Source organism: Chrysemys picta, chromosome 17 (assembly GCF_011386835.1).
Source record: "Chrysemys picta bellii isolate R12L10 chromosome 17, ASM1138683v2, whole genome shotgun sequence".
Classification (NCBI taxonomy): domain Eukaryota; kingdom Metazoa; phylum Chordata; order Testudines; family Emydidae; genus Chrysemys; species Chrysemys picta.
Window position 1 is genome coordinate 26,626,221 of NC_088807.1, and position 17,621 is coordinate 26,643,841.

The 17,621-nt window shown below is 65.5% G+C and overlaps 1 protein-coding gene across 1 annotated transcript in view; it reads left to right on the plus strand.

The window, feature by feature from the left end:
* LOC101940571 (plasma membrane calcium-transporting ATPase 3) overlaps positions 1 to 17,621 on the plus strand; it is a 51,511-nt gene that overhangs the window by 6,865 nt on the left and 27,025 nt on the right. The window contains exons 2-7 of the mRNA XM_065571008.1: positions 6,133 to 6,312; positions 6,801 to 7,063; positions 10,236 to 10,433; positions 14,538 to 14,795; positions 15,669 to 15,794; positions 17,356 to 17,481. Coding sequence (XP_065427080.1) covers positions 6,859 to 7,063; positions 10,236 to 10,433; positions 14,538 to 14,795; positions 15,669 to 15,794; positions 17,356 to 17,481 — 913 coding nt within the window. The 5' untranslated portion in view covers positions 6,133 to 6,312; positions 6,801 to 6,858. The remainder of the gene's footprint in view (positions 1 to 6,132; positions 6,313 to 6,800; positions 7,064 to 10,235; positions 10,434 to 14,537; positions 14,796 to 15,668; positions 15,795 to 17,355; positions 17,482 to 17,621) is intronic.

A 17,621-nucleotide genomic window follows, 5' to 3' on the forward strand; every position in this document is an offset into this window, starting at 1 on the left:
TGGCAGGGGCTGTGGGTCGGGAGTGGGGGGCACCGGCAGAGCTGGGGGGGGCAGGGCTGGGCTAGCAGGGGCTGTGGGTCGGGAGTGTGGGGCACCGGCAGAGCTGTGGGGGGGCAGGGCTGGGCTAGCAGGGGTTGCGGGTCGGGAGTGAGGGGCACCGGCAGAGCTGTGGGGGGGCAGGGCCGGGCTAGCAGGGGCTGCGGGTCGGGAGTGAGGGGCACCGGCAGAGCTGGGGAGGGCAGGGCTGGGCTAGCAGGGGCTGTGGGTCGGGAGTGAGGGGCACCGGCAGAGCTGTGGGGGGGCAGGGCTGGGCTAGCAGGGGCTGCGGGTCGGGAGTGAGGGGCACCGGCAGAGCTGTGGGGGGGCAGGGCTGGGCTAGCAGGGGTTGCGGGTCGGGAGTGAGGGGCACCGGCAGAGCTGTGGGGGGGCAGGGCCGGGCTGGCAGGGGGCTGCGGGTCGGGAGTGAGGGGCACCGGCAGAGCTGGGAGGGGCAGGGCCGGGCTGGCAGGGGCTGCGGGTCGGGAGTGAGGGGCACCGGCAGAGCGGGGGCGGGGGTCTGCGTTCCCGTAGCCTCTCTCTATTGGGCTGCCTAGCAAAGCCCGTGGAAGGATTTGGGGGGCCCGGGGGGTTACAGGTGGTTCCCGAATGGAACCGAACCAGCCAGCTGGGAAAGGGGGAGGCGCAGCTGGGGAAACCTCCCAGGTTGGAGCGTCAGGTGGGAAGGGCCCAGGTCGGGTGGGGGAGCTTGTCCCCTCCCTAACCCACCCCAGCTCCATCTGCCCCCCTCCCCCTCCCTCCGCTGGGGGTCGGACCCATCTTCTTCCCGGCCTCCGCGGGCCCCTGGCGAGTTTATCCCCAGCGTCTCCTTGAACTCCCCCCCGTACCCCTGGGGGGTGGCCAGCCCTTCTCAGCCCAGCCCAGGGACCCCCCTCGGGCTCCCAGCCCACTCTGGGCTCGTGCTGGTCACAGGGCTCCAGGCCTGGCACCGAATGTCCAGTTTCCCTTGGAGGGTCGCAGCCGCGTCCCATCGATTGACGGAGCCACCCGGCGCCTTCGCCTCCTCCGTCCCCCGGCAAAGAGCAGAAATTCTTGTATTTCGCCCCAGTGCGGGATCCCCCAGGAGAAGGTGCAGAGGACGGGGTGGGGTCCAGGGGCTGGAAACCGAATCAAGACAAACCAGACTAGAAACAAGGTTCAGGTTCATCCCAGGAAGAGGGACGAATTTTCCGGCATCATAGTGGATCCTTTAGCTTCCCTTAGCTTGTGGCCCAAAGGGTGACCAGGCCGGATAAACAGGGCAATTGCGAGGCGGCGCCGGGAGAGTATTTTCCCTCTGGGCTTGGCCCTGGCATGACGGCGGCTGGGATCTGAAGCCCGGTTCCGGTGCCCACGGGAAGGATGGTGTCAGAGGCGAGCTGGGACCGAAGGAGCAGAGACTCCGGGAGCGCCCGTTCTCTGGAGGTGGTCGGGGACAGAACGGGTCTGACGAGACCCAGAGGCTGGACAAGCCGGACAGGAGACAAGTGCTGGATTGTGACCAGTGCAGGGAGCTGAGCCGGGGAGGGGGAGGCTGGGATGTGTTTCTGGGTGAAGCCGGGATGAATTAGGGCAGGTCTGGGCAGTCAGACCAGGGCCGCAGGAGCCGGGTGTCCGCAGTGGATGCTGACGGGATCCCAGGGACGGGGCAGATGGGGTGAAATGTAAGAAGCAGGAGGTTGGACTGGACCTGATTGTCTAATGGCTCCTCCTGGCTCTTTGCTCCCAGGAATCGGCTCCTTTCTGGTGGCCTGAGACGAAGTGAAAACTAAAACTCTCCTTTTGTGTGTGTGTTGGGGGGGGGGCAATCAGGGGACCCCTCTGTCCTCCCCCCAGGAGCTGGGGTTTTGGTGGGTTTTTCAAACTGGAATCTGGATGTTTCATTGTGTCGGGAAAGCAAAAAAAACATTTGGACGGAGACGTGTTTGTCCTATGGCCCCGGACTCCCAGCCTTGGTCTCTCTCGGTCCGTACGACCCCTGGGAAGAAGGCTGGGCAATTGGGGGGGGCTGGTGAAGCACCCCACAGGTGAGCAGGGAGCTGGAGAAATGCCTTGGCGTGGGAGCGGTCCGGAGCTCCCCCGTTTCTAGTCCGTCAGGCGTGTAACCGACATCTCAGCCGCGTTCACCAAGACCCCCCAGCCGGGCATCTCTGGAGCGTCTTCAAACACTGGGCCCCCTCGTCCGCTGTCCCCCAGGATATCTCTGGCCAACTTGGCCTCAGGGGTGGGGGGCAGAATGGGAATTTCTTGGGCTCAGGACAGAGGGACCCGAACAAAGCCCACAGCTTGTGACAGGTGGGAGGCGGAAAGAGATGGTCTAATGGTCCCTGCTGGCCTCCACTTGGAAGCCCTGGGGTCCGGACTGGTGTCCCCCGGGGCCTTTGAGGGCCAGGAGATCTGGTCTCATTGACTCCATGGGACGGACGTAGGCAGCTGATCGGTTGGCGGTGACTCAGCCACGGCTCCTGGCCACGGGGCTATGGGCATCCAACAGACTCAAGAGGGTGGAGCCGGGTGCGAAGGGGGGAGGGGCACGTTATCCAAGGAGGGGAAACTGAGGCACGGGACGGGCGACAGCTGGGAGGTTCAGAGGCATGGACTGAGAGATCTATTAGCAATCCACGGAAAATTTTAATGGGGGCCTACTGGGTTAGACTGGTGAGCAGGGGCTGGGAGCCCGGACGCCTGGGTTCTCTCACCAGATCTGGGAGAGGAGGGGGCTCTAGTGGTTAGAGCAGGGGGGGGCTGGGAGCCAGGACTCCTGGGTTCTCTTCCTGGCTCTGGGAGGGAGGTGGGGGTCTAATGGTTAGAGCAGGGGGGGTAGGGCATATTTCTGAGACCATCCAGAAGAAAGTTAATGGGGATTGAAACTTTCCAGAGTCATGGACATCAGTGGCCCCCTGACGACGGGGAAACGACGGGGAAAAGGGGGCGACAGTAACTGGATTTCTGGCCTTTTCCTCTGCAGCAGCCTGGGCCGGGGCAGGAGACAGGACCCAGGCTAGATGGGCAGCAGGATTTGTTTATCCCAGGGCTGGTCGAACAGGGGGCTGCGGGTCGGGAGTGAGGGGCACCGGCAGAGCTCTGGGGTGGGGCTAGAGGGAGCTCTGCCGGTGCCCCTCACTCCCGACCCGCAGCCCCCATAGGCCAGCCCTGCCGGTGCCCCTCACTCCCGACCTGCAGCCCTGCTATTTCCCATGCTGGGTGTGGTGTGGAAGTGGGGGGCCCGGCCTCTCTCCGGTTCCCGGAGGTCCCCGAAGCTGCGGGGAGGGGGACGGGGTGGATGGAACCAGGGAATGTGCCGGAGCCGGCAGGCGTCTCCATCACCGATCACTTGGCAACGGCGGTAAAAATAGCTCAGGATTCGGAGGAATCCAGCGCCCCCAAGACTGGCTCTGCTGAGCCATGCGGCTCCAGGCCCCCCAGACCTAACCTGGGGGCGGGGGGGAGGCTGGGCAGGGGGCTCGGCGGGGGGCGCTCTCCCCTGGCAGGCAGGGCCGGGCACTGGGGGGTGGGGGCTCGGCGGGGGCTGGTCACTTTAGGGAATGAATGTGCATCTTTCCAGTGGGAGGAAAAATTCATATCCTGATGTTCCGAGGTCGCAAAAGGAAAAGATCCCTTGGCCCCACACTAGTGGGCACAGGAGGGGGGCTGGGAGCCCGGACTCCTGGGTTCTCTCCCTGGCTCGGGAAGGGGGGAGGGTCTGGGAGCCCGGACTCCTGGGTTCTCTCCCCGGCTCGGGGAGGGGAGGGGGGGCTGGTGGTTAGAGCGACACATCACCGCAACCCCACAGTCCATGGGCCCGTTGCTCTGCTCGGATTCGATCCCTCTCCCTTTTCCCAGGGCGGGATTGGCCCCAGCAGCCCTGGTCCTGCCCTCCCCCGAGCAGGCGCCTTCAGCTGCCCTGGTAGTTCCCAGCAGCTGCTCTCAAAGCACTAATCAGTGAACAGCCCCACTGCAGCCACCCTGGCACCTGAGCAATGACTGCAGCGGGGGAGTGAGGGGCACCGGCAGAGCTGAGGGGATGGGCTGCGGGTCGGGAGAGAGGGGCACTGGTAGAGCTGGGGGGCCAGGCTGGGCTAGCAGGGGCTGCGGGTCGGGAGTGAGGGGCACCGGCAGAGCTGGGGGCTGGGCTGGGCTGGCAGGGGCTGCGGGTCAGGAGTGAGGGGCGTCAGCAGAGCTGCACGACGGATGAATGGAGGAGTTGTTGGGTGGATGGATGGACAGAGTGTCACGGATCCATGAGCTCTTTTCCGTGCCCCAGCCTGTAGCCAGTCTCCGGGAGTGACCCCTTTAGCATGTCGGGCCCCAAGGCCCCACACAGCTGTACCAGGGGAGGCCCATGTGTCTTTGGCACCAGCGCTCCCTGTCCCGCTCCGGAGTGAATCCAGCCCAGCCAGCCCCCTGCGGGAGGCTTGTCCAGGCCACCCGCCTCTAGGGTCCCACGGTTCTTAGGGAAGTGGGAGGAAGTGAAGGTCCAAGTCCAGCCTAGGCTGGTGAGTGTCTGGCCGTGTAGAAGGGAGCCCAAGTTCCATGTCCCCCATTGGGTTGGCTGGATGGGTCGGTGGGTGGATTAAGGTGTTTGTTGGGTGGATGGGTGGGTGGATGGGTGGGTGAAGGTGCTGTTGGGTGGGTGGATGGGTCGGTGGGTGGATGAAGGTGTTGGGTGGATGGGTCGTGGAGGATATAGTGCTGTTGGGTTGGGTGGATGGGTCGGTGGGTGGGTGAAGGTGTTGGGTGGATGGGTCGGTGGGAGGATAAAGGTGCTGTTGGGTTGGGTGGATGGGTCGGTGGGTGGGTGAAGGTGCTGTTGGGGTGGGTGGGTGAAGGTGCTGTTGGGTTGGGTGGATGGGTTGGTGGGTGGGTGAAGGTGCTGTCTGTTGTTGTACTTAAAGTACTGCACATGATCTTTTCAGGGGGAATAAGGCAGAACGCCACATTTATTAGTAATACACGTGTTCATTAACACTGTATTATATGCATATAATATATTACACTTACACAAACACACACACACAAACACACTCCGTCTTGTTGTTACCAATTAGTTGCTCCCCTTAACTTCACTGGCCAGGTGAGTTAGATGGGGGAGGGGTGGAGCCGGGCTTCTGCTGATCCGGATCGATGCTCCCATGTTGACAAGACGAGACCCGGGGTCCTCTGCAAGACACCTCACTTTTATAGCAGCTTCCCTCTCCTGCAAATCTGTACCAGATTCAAACTCTGTGTCTGTGTCCATTGGTCCTTTGTGCTGCTTTCTTTTGAGTGTTGTCCCAATACTGCAAAGAGGGTGTTTCAAAAGAAGGTGCTTGCTTCTAACCCCCGAGGCCGTCAGTATGTCTGCTTGTCCTTTAATGAGCCCACTTGACACGCTTTATTGTCCTTGGGTCTGGCTCCCAGCCCCTCTCCAACAGTTGAGGCTGTCTGGAGGTGCTGCCTTCCATGCCTTGCTCATCCACACCTCATTCATTCAACAGGGCAATTGATTAAGAGTCGGGGGGGGGGGGGGGGGGGAGAGCTCTTGTTCTACTGCTAGCAAAAAGAAATTTTTCTTCTATCTTATTCTATCCTGAGGGGCTATAATATTATACCAAGGGCAATGCAAAGTTTCTAAATGAGGCTTTGATACAAAGTCCCATGAAAACAGAGGTCACACGTGGGTAGACCCACCACAAGGTTATATGAAGAGGCACAATGTAAAGTCATATGAAAATTATCAGAGATTGATCTACACTGTTGGGGTGGGTGATGAAGGTGTTGGGTGGATGGTCGGTGGGTGGGTGAAGGTGCTGTTCGGTTGGGTGGGTGGGTGAAGGTGCTGTTGGGTGGATGGGTCGGAGGGTGGATGAAGGTGTTGTGTTGGGTGGATGGGTCAGTGGGTGGGTGAAGGTGCTGTTGGGTTGGGTGGGTGGGTGAAGGTGCTGTTGGGTGGATGGGTGGGTGGATAGGTGAAGGTGCTGTTGGGTGGGGGGGCTGGATGGGGTGCCGGTGGGTGGGTGGGAAACTCATGGGGATGGTGGACAGATGTGGGTACTAGAGGGGGCTTCCCCAATTCTGACACACACCATGACACTCTTCTCCATGTGACTCCCCCAGGTGCCCCCAGAGTGGTGGGGGGCAAGCTGCTGCCAGGCTCTGACCAGGGTCCCCCATACTGACCGGCCCAGCCTTGTCCATGGATTGGCCCCTTGGCCACGCTCTGCCCGCCGGCCACGGCTGCTAGGGGGGACCCCACTTCGGAGGATGGAGACCCCAGCACAGAGCAGGCGCTGACCGGTGAGTGAGGGAGGAGGTGTGACTCCTGGGGGACAGCTCTCCCTGCCCAGTCCCCCACAGCACGGTGCCCCCCACTGCCCGGCCGTGACTGCCAGGGGAGAGAGAGCGCCCCCTGCCCCCCGCAGCCCCCCACTGCCCGGCCCTGACTGCCAGGGGAGAGAGAGCGCCCCCCGCCCCCCGCAGCCCCCCAGTGCCCGGCCGTGACTGCCAGGGGAGAGAGAGCGCCCCTGCCCCCCCGCAGCCCCCCCACTGCCCGGCCCTGACTGCCAGGGGAGAGAGAGCGCCCTGCCCCCCGCAACCCCCCACTGCCCGGCCGTGACTGCCAGGGGAGAGAGAGCGCCCCCTGCCCCCCGCAGCCCCCCACTGCCCGGCCCCGACTGCCAGGGGAGAGCGCCCCGCGCCCTGCCCCCTGCCCTGCCCCCCGCAGCACAGCGCCCCCTAGTGCCGGCACACTCTCCTCCCTCACGCCTTCCTCTGCTCCTGTGCAGGCTTCCCCGTCTGCCCCTCCCGCCGCCCCAGCGCCAGGCCCAGCTCCCGCCCGCCGCCATGGGCGACCTGGCGAACAGCGCGCTGGATTTCTACCCCAAGAGCCAGCGGCGGGAGCTGAACCATGCGGGCGGTCTGGGCTGCACCCTGCCCGAGCTGCGGGGCCTCATGGAGCTGCGCGGGGCTGAGGCCTTGCAGAAGATCCAGGACGGCTACAGCGACATCAGCGGGCTCTGCCGCCGGCTCAAGACCTCCCCGACTGAAGGTACCGGCTCCTCCGTCCATGGCGTGTGGGGGGACAACCCAGGAGTCCAGGCTCCCAGCCCCCCCCTGCTCTAACCCACCAGCCCCCACTCCCCTCCCAGAGCTGGGGAGAGAACCCAGGAGTCCGGGCTCCCAGCCCCCCCGCTCTAACCACCAGCCCCCACTCCCCTCCCAGAGCTGGGAGAGAACCCAGGAGTCCAGGCTCCCAGCCCCCCCTGCTCTAACCCACCAGCCCCCACTCCCCTCCCAGAGCTGGGGAGAGAACCCAGGAGTCCGGGCTCCCAGCCCCCCCGCTCTAATCACCAGCCCCCACTCCCCTCCCAGAGCTGGGGAGAGAACCCAGGAGTCCGGGCTCCCAGCCCCCCCACTCTAACCACCAGCCCCCACTCCCCTCCCAGAGCTGGGGGGAGAACCCAGGAGTCCGGGCTCCCAGCCCCCCCTGCTCTAACCACCAGCCCCCACTCCCCTCCCAGAGCCGGGGGAGAGAACCCAGGCGTCCGGGCTCCGAGCCCCCTGCTCTAACCACCAGCCCCCCTCCCCTCCCCTCCCAGAGCCGGGGAGAGAACCCAGGCGTCCGGGCTCCGAGCCCCCTGCTCTAACCCACCAGCCCCCACTCCCCTCCCAGAGCCGGGGAGAGAACCCAGGCGTCCGGGCTCCCAGCCCCCCCTGCTCTAACCACCAGCCCCCACTGCCCTCCCAGAGCCGGGGGAGAGAACCCAGGCGTCCGGGCTCCGAGCCCCCCCCCCTGCTCTAACCCACCAGCCCCCACTCCCCTCCCAGAGCCGGGGAGAGAACCCAGGCGTCCTGGCGCCCAGCCCCCCCTGCTCTAACCACCAGCCTCCACTCCCCTCTCAGCACCGGGGAGAGAACCCAGGCGTCCTGACATCGGGTCTTCTTCAAAGGGTTAATTTGGCATCCCAGGTGTTTTATCCGGGGACCCCTGGCTGAGACACGCCCCCTGGGGGGGGAGCCCGGACTCCTGGGTTCTCTTCCCCTTCTAATGAGGCTTCTTTAAGGTTCCGCCGGTGGCTCCAGCCCTTGGAGAAGTGTGGAGGAGGGGGCGGGGACGGAGCCGGGGGGGGGGGGGCGGAGCTGGGTGGGGGCTGGCGGGGAGGGCGGGGACGGAGCGGGGGGGGCGGAGCTGGTCGGGGGCTGGCGGGGAGGGCGGGGACGGAGCCGGGGGGGGGGCGGAGCTGGGTGGGAGCTGGCGGGGAGGGCGGGGACGGAGCCGGGGGGGGGCGGAGCTGGGTGGGGGCTGGCGGGGAGGGCGGGGACGGAGCGGGGGGGCTGGCCCTCGGGGGGCGGAGCTGGGGGCGGAGTTGGGGGTGGGGGGCTGGCCCTGGGGGGGCGGGGGCGGAGCGGGGGGGCTGGCCCTCGGGGGGCGGAGCTGGGGGGCTGGCCGGGGGCGTCTCTCCGAGCAGAGCTGCAGCGTCGGCTCCTGCGGCGGGTTCCCCTTGACTCGCCCTTCGGGCTGCGGCAGCGACTTGCCGGGCAGGGGACCCCCCCGCCCCCCTCCCTGCCCCACGGTGCCCCCAGCCTGGCCCCGCCTGCCGGGGGGGAGCGCCCCCCCCTAGCCCCCCGCCCCCCCAGCCTGGCCCCGCCTGCCGGGGGGGAGCGCCCCCCCCCAGCCCCCCGCCCCCCGAGCCTGGCCCCGCCTGCCGGGGGGGAGCGCCCCCCCCAGCCCCCCGCCCCCCGAGCCTGGCCCCGCCTGCCGGGGGGGAGCGCCCCCCCCCAGCCCCCAGCCTGGCCCCGCCTACCGGGGGGGAGCGCCCCCCCCCCACCCAGCCCCCCGCCCCCCCCCGAGCCTGGCCCCGCCTGCCGGGGGGGAGCGCCTCCCACCCAGCCCCCCGCCCCCCCCGAGCCTGGCCCCGCCTGCCGGGGGGGAGCGCCCCCCCTAGCCCCCCGCCCCCCCCAGCCTGGCCCCGCCTGCCGGGGGGGGAGCGCCCCCCCCAGCCCCCCGCCCCCCCGAGCCTGGCCCCGCCTGCCGGGGGGGGAGCGCCCCCTACAGGACGTAACTGCAACCACCGATCAGGCGTCGGGGGCTGACTCCGGGGAACGAGCAGAACCGAACTGCTGCGGGCTCAGGGTGAATTTCCTGGGACCAGAGCCATGGCTGCGAGACAGGACGCCTGGGTTCCCTGCCCGGCTCCGGGGTGGGGGCTGCGAGACAGGACGCCTGGGTTCCCTGCCCGGCTCCGGGGTGGGGGCTGGAAGCCGGGACGCCTGGGTTCCCTGCCCGGCTCCGGGGTGGGGGCTGGGAGCCGGGACGCCTGGGTTCCCTGCCCGGCTCCGGGGTGGGGGCTGGGAGCCAGGACGCCTGGGTTCCCTGCCCGGCTCCGGGGTGGGGGCTGGGAGCCGGGACGCCTGGGTTCCCTGCCCGGCTCCGGGGTGGGGGCTGGGAGCCGGGACGCCTGGGTTCCCTGCCCGGCTCCGGGGTGGGGGCTGGGAGCCGGGACTCCTGGGTTCGCTCTGTGACATCTGTGCAGCCCAGCGCCCCTGTGTGGTTCATTCATTTCAAAGGGGGGCGGGGCCCAGCTGCCCAGGACAGGATCCGACCCCCTGGGCGATCAAAGGCCCCCGGGTGGCCCTGCCTCTCCCCCCCCCCCCCCCGCCTGCTCTCACCTGCCAGCTCGTTAAATATTTAAAATGTCACCAGTCCCAGGGAACAGCCGCAGCCCAGGGACCATCAGCAAATTCTCCACCGCACTGACCTGGCTCTGGGACCCACAGCGAAATACACCAGAGTCCTGGCTCCCAGCCCCCCCCCCCCCCCCGCTCTAACCCACCAGCCCCCACTCCCCTCCCAGAGCCGGGGAGAGAACCCAGGAGTCCTGGCTCCCAGCCCCCCTGCTCTAACCCACTAGTCCCCACTCCCCTCCCAGAACTGGGGAGAGAACCCAGGCGTCCTGGCTCCCAGCCCCCCTGCTCTAACCACCAGCCCCCGCTCCCCTCCCAGAGCAGGGAGAGAACCCAGGAGTCCTGGCTCCTAGCCCCCCCCCTGCTCTAACCACCAGCCCCCACTCCCCTCCCAGAACTGGGGAGAGAACCCAGGAGTCCTGGCTCTCAGCCCCCCCCTGCTCTAACCACCAGCCCCCACTCCCCTCCCAGAGCTGGGGAGAGAACCCAGGCATCCGGGCTGCACCTTCATCCTCCCTCTCTCTGCCCCTGCTCAGGCCTGTCGGACAATGCGGCCGACCTGGAGAAGCGGCGGCAGATCTATGGCCAGAACTTCATCCCGCCCAAGCAGCCCAAGACCTTCCTGCAGCTGGTGTGGGAGGCTCTGCAGGACGTGACCCTGATCATCCTGGAGATCGCAGCCATCATCTCCCTGGGGCTGTCCTTCTACGCCCCACCGGGAGAGGAGACCGAAGGTCAGTCCTTGCCTGGGGGGCTCCCAGAGCCTGGGGCATCCCCCCCCCGAGATGGGGCGGGGCCGTCTCCGTGGGGCCAGATCCCAGGGTCAGCAGCTCGGTGTGGGGAAGGAAGGAGGCGGGTGGGGGGCATTTTCCACACCTGGGAGGTAGCTCAGGCGTGGTTGGGTCACGGGGCTGCAAGGCGGGATGAGGGAGACATGCCCGTTCCTCCTCTGCTCCGTCCATCTGTCTGGTATGCCTCCATCCGTCCATCCACTGACCTGTCCGTCCACCCGCTGCTCCATCCGTCCATCCACCCGCTGCTCCATCCGTCCATCCACCCGCTGCTCCATCCGTCCGTCTGGTACGCCTCCATCCGTCCATCCACTGACCTGTCCATCCACCCGCTGCTCCGTCCATCCACCCGCTGACCCATCCATCCGTCCGTCTGGTACGCCTCCATCCGTCCATCCGCTGACCTGTCCGTCCACCCACTGCTCCGTCCATCCATCCACCCGCTGACCCATCCATCCTTCCGTCTGGTACGCCTCCATCCGTCCATCCACTGACCTGTCCGTCCACCCGCTGCTCTGTCCATCCATCCATCCGCTGACCCATCCATGCGTCCGTCTGGTACGCCTCCATCCGTCCATCCACTGACCTGTCCGTCCACCCGCTGCTCCATCCGTCCATCTGGTACGCCTCCATCCGTCCATCCACTGACCTGTCCGTCCACCCGCTGCTCCATCCATCCGTTTGGTACGCCTCCATCCGTCCATGCACTGACCTGTCCGTCCACCCACTGCTCCGTCCGTTCGTCTGGTACGCCTCCATCCGTCCATCCACTGACCTGTCCGTCCACCCGCTGCTCCGTCCGTTCGTCTGGTACGCCTCCATCCGTCCATCCGCTGACCTGTCCGTCCACCCACTGCTCCGTCCATCCATCCACCCGCTGACCCATCCATCCTTCCGTCTGGTACGCCTCCATCCATCCATCCACTGACCTGTCCGTCCACCCGCTGCTCTGTCCATCCATCCACCCGCTGACCCATCCATCCGTCCGTCTGGTACGCCTCCATCCATCCATCCACTGACCTGTCCGTCCACCCGCTGCTCTGTCCATCCATCCACCCGCTGACCCATCCATCCGTCCGTCTGGTACGCCTCCATCCATCCATCCATCCACTGACCTGTCCATCCACCCGCTGCTCCATCCGTCCATCTGGTACGCCTCCATCCGTCCATCCACTGACCTGTCCGTCCACCCGCTGCTCCGTCCGTTCGTCTGGTACGCCTCCATCCGTCCATCCACTGACCTGTCCGTCCACCCGCTGCTCCATCCGTCCATCTGGTACGCCTCCATCCGTCCATCCACTGACCTGTCCGTCCACCCGCTGCTCCGTCCGTTCGTCTGGTACGCCTCCATCCGTCCATCCGCTGACCTGTCCGTCCACCTGCTGCTCTGTCCATCCATCCACCCGCTGACCCATCCATCCGTCCGTCTGGTACGCCTCCATCCATCCATCCACTGACCTGTCCGTCCACCCGCTGCTCTGTCCATCCATCCACCCGCTGACCCATCCATCCGTCCGTCTGGTACGCCTCCATCCATCCATCCACTGACCTGTCCGTCCACCCGCTGCTCTGTCCATCCATCCACCCGCTGACCCATCCATCCGTCCGTCTGGTACGCCTCCATCCATCCATCCACTGACCTGTCCGTCCACCCGCTGCTCTGTCCATCCATCCACCCGCTGACCCATCCATCCGTCCGTCTGGTACGCCTCCATCCATCCATCCACTGACCTGTCCGTCCACCCGCTGCTCTGTCCATCCATCCACCCGCTGACCCATCCATCCGTCCGTCTGGTACGCCTCCATCCATCCATCCACTGACCTGTCCGTCCACCCGCTGCTCCATCCGTCCATCTGGTACGCCTCCATCCGTCCATCCACTGACCTGTCCGTCCACCCGCTGCTCCGTCCATCCATCCACCTGCTGCTCCGTCCGTCCATCTGGTACGCCTCCATCCGTCCATCCACTGACCTGTCCGTCCACCTGCTGACCCATCCATCCATCCGCTACGCCTCTATCCATCCATCCGCTGATCCGTCTGTCCATCCATCTGCTGACCCATTCATATGTCCGTCTGCTGCTACTCCCTTGTCCACCCACTGCTCCGTCCGTCCATCCGTCTGGTATGCCTCCATCCGTCCATCCATTGACCTACCCGTCCGCCCGCTGCTCCATCCGTCCATCCACCTGCTGCTCCATCCGGCCGTCCACCCGCTGACCCATCCGTCCATCCGCTGATCCGTCCGTCCACCTATCTGCTGACCCATTCATACATCCGTCTGCTGCTACTCCCTTGTCCACCCACTGCTCTATCCGGCCTTCCACCCACTGCTCTGTCCATCCATCCACCCGCTGCTCTGTCCGTCCACCCGCTGACCCATCCATCCATCCTTCTGGTACCCTTCCATCCGTCCATCCACTGACCTACCCATCCACCTGCTGGTCTGTCCATCCGTCCATCTGCTACTCCTCCATCCATCCACCCGCTGGTCCGTTCGTCCATCAACCCGCTGACCCATCCATCCGTCCATCTGCTACTCCTCCATCCATCCACCTGCTGGTCCGTTCGTCCATCAACCCGCTGACCCATCCATCCGTCCATCTGCTACTCCTCATCCGTCCATCCACTGACCTACCTGTCCACCCACTGGTCCGTCCGTCCACCCACTGGTCCGTCCGTCCACTACACCTCCATCCATCCATCCTCTGATCCATCCGTCCATCCATCTGCTGACCCATTCATCCATCTGTCTGCTGCTACTCCCTCCGTCCACCCGCTGCTCCATCTGTCTGTCCACCTGCTGGTCCGTCCATCCGCTACGCCTCCATCCATCCATCTGCTACTCCGTCCGTCCATCCATCCATCCATCCACTGACCCATTCATCCATCCATATGGTCACTAATCTGTCCGTCCGTCCATCCATCCACTGATCCATCCGTCTGTCCACTGACCCATCTATCCGTCTTTCTGCTACTCCTCTATCCATCCCTCCATCCAGCCAACTGCTTCTCCTCCATCCATCTGTCCATCCACTGACCCGCCCGTCCATCCATCCGCTGACCCGTTGGTCCATCTGCTACTCCTCCATCCATCTGGTTGGCCACTGAGCCATCTGGCTGGCCATCTGCTGACCCATCCAACTATCCATCTGCTCCTCCATCACTTAGTGCATCCGTTCATCTGCTGATCCATCCATCCGGCTGCTGACCTGTTCATCCAACCGCTTCACCATCTGCTCCATCCGTCCGTCCGTCCATCTACTGACCCACCTGTCCGTCTGCTGATCCATCCGTCCATCCAACCATTGACCCATCCACCCGTTCATCCGCTGATCCATCTGTCCATCCAACCACTGATCCGTCCGTCCGTCTGTCCACTGACCCACACATCCATCCACTGACCCATCCATCCGTCCATCCACTGGCCTACCCGTCCGTCCGCTGATCCATCCATCCATCCAACCACTGATCCATCTGTCCATCCACTGACCCATCCGTCCGTCCGCTGATCCATTCGTCCATCCATCCACTGACCCATCCGTCCGTCCGCTGATCCATTCGTCCATCCATCCATCCACTGATCCATTCGTCCATCCAACCACTGACCCATCCACCCACCCATCCGTCCGCTGATCCATCCATCCATCCAACCACTGACCCATCCATCTCTCTGTCCATCCACTGACCCATCCATCCATCCGTCCACTGACCTACCCGTCTATCCACTGACGCATCCGTCCATCCAACCACTGATCCATCCATCCGTCCATCCGCTGATCCATCCGTCCATCCGCTGATCCATCCGTCCAACCGCTGATCCATCCGTCCAACCGCTGACCCACCCATCAGTCCACTGACCCATCCATCCATCCATCCATCCAACCACTGACCTACCTGTCCTTCCGCTGATCCAGCCGTCCATCCAACCACTGAACCATCCATCCATCCGGCCAGCGGTCTGCCCACCTACCCAACTCCTCCTTCCTGTCCCATTCTCTCTCTCTCCTTCTGCTCCGCCCTGGTCCTGCCCCGTGGTGTGGCGCAGCCTGTGGGAATCTGGCCGCGGGGGCGGAGGACGAGGGCGAGTCGGAGGCCGGCTGGATCGAGGGGGCGGCCATCCTGCTCTCCGTCATCTGTGTGGTGCTGGTCACGGCCTTCAACGACTGGAGCAAGGAGAAGCAGTTCCGGGGGCTCCAGAGCCGCATCGAGCAGGAGCAGAAATTCGCCGTCGTCCGCAACGGGCAGCAGATCCAGATCCCCGTGGCCGAGCTGGTGGTGGGAGACATCGCCCAGATCAAATACGGTGAGTGCGCCCCGATGCCGGGCTCGGGGGGTGATCCAGAGGGGCTCGTGGGACTGATCTGGGAAGGGATAGATTGGCATGTGGCTCTGTTCCCAAGTGGCCCGGTGCTGGGTTAGATGGGAAGAGGTGGTGGGGCACGTGGGTACCATCTGGGGCAGTGGCAGAGGGACTCATAGGTCAAGATCCACAATGACTGGGCCGAGGGCACAGGGGGTCTGATCTTGGGGTGGCCCGATGCTGGGGCAGATGGGCATTGTCATGGAGTGTGGGGGGACACCAGGCCCTGCACCCCCGGCTTCCTGCGATTCCCCGCAACTCTCAGCCAGCCAGTAAAGCAGAAGGTTTATTTAGACGACAGGGATACAGTCCAAGACAGGTCTTGCAGGCACAGACAACAGGACTCCCCTCAATTAGGTCCACAGCCCCATTAGGAAATCAGAGCCCCATCTGGGCTCCCCTCCATTACCAGCCAGCTCCTGAAAACCTAACTTCCTCCAGCGTCTCTCCCCCAGCCTCCCCCCGGCTCCTCCCCCAGCCTTTGTCCAGTTTCCTGGGCAGTGGTGTCACCTGGCCCCAGCCGCTTCCTGGGTTCTCACATTACGGTATCCGTCTCCCATCCCCCAATGCAGCCCCCCAGCCAAACCCCCCTGCAACCTTCCCCGGCCAACACTCCCCACTCAGCATTCAACCACCACATTGAGAACAGGCCCAGTTCCTCACAGGCATGTTGGTGTGATCTGAGAAGGGCTTGTGGGGCATGTGGGTGCCATCTGGGCTATACCGGTCCCATGTGGGGGGCAGATCCAGGGAGGCCCGACACCAGGGCAGAGGGACACACAGGTCTCATGTGGGCCATTTTCTCCCCTTCGCCAGGCGACCTGCTCCCCGCTGACGGGGTTCTGATCCAGGGGAACGACCTGAAGATTGACGAGAGCTCCCTGACCGGGGAATCAGACCATGTGCGGAAATCCGTGGAGAAAGATCCCATGCTGCTCTCAGGTGTGTGTGTGTGGGGGGGGGGCGGGGGGGCATTAGGTCAGCCTAAGTGCTGGCCCTAGGGGGCGCTGTGCTGTGGGGGCCTCAGTGGGGGGCGCTCTCCCCCAGCAGTCCATGCCGGGTGCTAGGGGGCGCTGTGCTGTGGGGTGGGGGCTTCAGTGGGGAGCGCTCTCCCCCAGCAGTCCATGCCGGGTGCTAGGGGGTGCTGTGCTGTGGGGTGGGGGCTTCAGTGGGGAGCGCTCTCCCCCAGCAGTCCATGCCGGGTGCTAGGGGGCGCTGTGCTGTGGGGTGGGGGGCTCAGTGGGGGGCGCTCTCCCCCAGCAGTCCATGCCGGGTGCTAGGGGGCGCTGTGCTAGGGGGCAGGGGCTCAGTGGGGGGTGCTCTTCCCTGGCAGTCCCTGCTGTGTGCTAGGGGGCGCTGTGCTGTGGGGTGGGGGGCTCAGTGGGGGGCGCTCTCCCCTGGCAGTCCCTGCTGTGTGCTAGGGGGCGCTGTGCTAGGGGGCAGGGGCTCAGTGGGGGGCGCTCTCCCCTGGCAGTCCATGCCGGGTGCTAGGGGGCGCTGTGCTGTGGGGTGGGGGGTGCTCTCCCCTGGCAGTCCATGCCGGGTGCTAGGGGGCGCTATGCTATGGGGTGGGGGGCTCAGTGGGGGGCGCTCTCCCCTGGCAGTCCCTGCTGTGTGCTAGGGGGCGCTGTGCTGTGGGGTGGGGGGCTCAGTGGGGGGTGCTCTCCCCTGGCAGTCCATACCGGGTGCTAGGGGGCGCTGTGCTGTGGGGTGGGGGGCTCAGTGGGGGGCGCTCTCCCCTGGCAGTCCCTGCTGTGTGCTAGGGGGCGCTGTGCTGTGGGGTGGGGGGCTCAGTGGGGGGGGCGCTCTCCCCTGGCAGTCCCTGCTGTGTGCTAGGGGGCGCTGTGCTGTGGGGTGGGGGGCTCAGTGGGGGGCGCTCTCCCCTGGCAGTCCCTGCTGTGTGCTAGGGGGCACTGTGCTGTGGGGTGGGGGGCTCAGTGGGGGGGCGCTCTCCCCTGGCAGTCCATGCCAGGTGCTAGAGGGCGCTGTGCTAGGGGGCAGGGGCTCAGTGGGGGGCGCTCTCCCCTGGCAGTCCATACCGGGTGCTAGGGGGCGCTGTGCTGTGGGGTGGGGGGCTCAGTGGGGGACTCTCTCCCCTGGCAGTCCATGCCGGGTGCTAGGGGGCGCTGTGCTGTGGGGTGGGGGGCTCAGTGGGGGGCTCTCTCCCCTGGCAGTCCATGCCAGGTGCTAGGGGGCGCTGTGCTAGGGGGCAGGAGCTCAGTGGGGGGGCGCTCTCCCCTGGCAGTCCCTGCTGTGTGCTAGGGGGCGCTGTGCTGTGGGGTGGGGGGCTCAGTGGGGGGCGCTCTCCCCTGGCAGTCCATGCCAGGTGCTAGAGGGCGCTGTGCTAGGGGGCAGGGGCTCAGTGGGGGGCGCTCTCCCCCACGACTCTTGGAGGTGGTCTGCCGCAGAGCCATGAATGGAACCCAGGTGTCCTGAGTGGTGGAAGGGAGCTGACAGCCCGAGCATGTGTAGCCTCCTGTTCACTCTGCCTCCGCTTTCCCAGGCACCCACGTCATGGAAGGCTCGGGGCGGATGGTCGTCACGGCCGTCGGGGTGAACTCCCAGACTGGGATTATCTTCACCTTGCTGGGAGCCAGTGGGGAGGAAGAGGAGAAGAAGGATAAGAAAGGTGAGGGGCCTTTTTGGTTTCCTGGGGCTCGTTCTTGGTGTCCATTTTCATGTCTTCCTCCTGAGCTGGTTCCACCAGCTCCTGTTTTGCTGTGGTCAAGGTCTCCGCCCTGTCATGCCTTGAGCGGGCTCCGTCCGCTC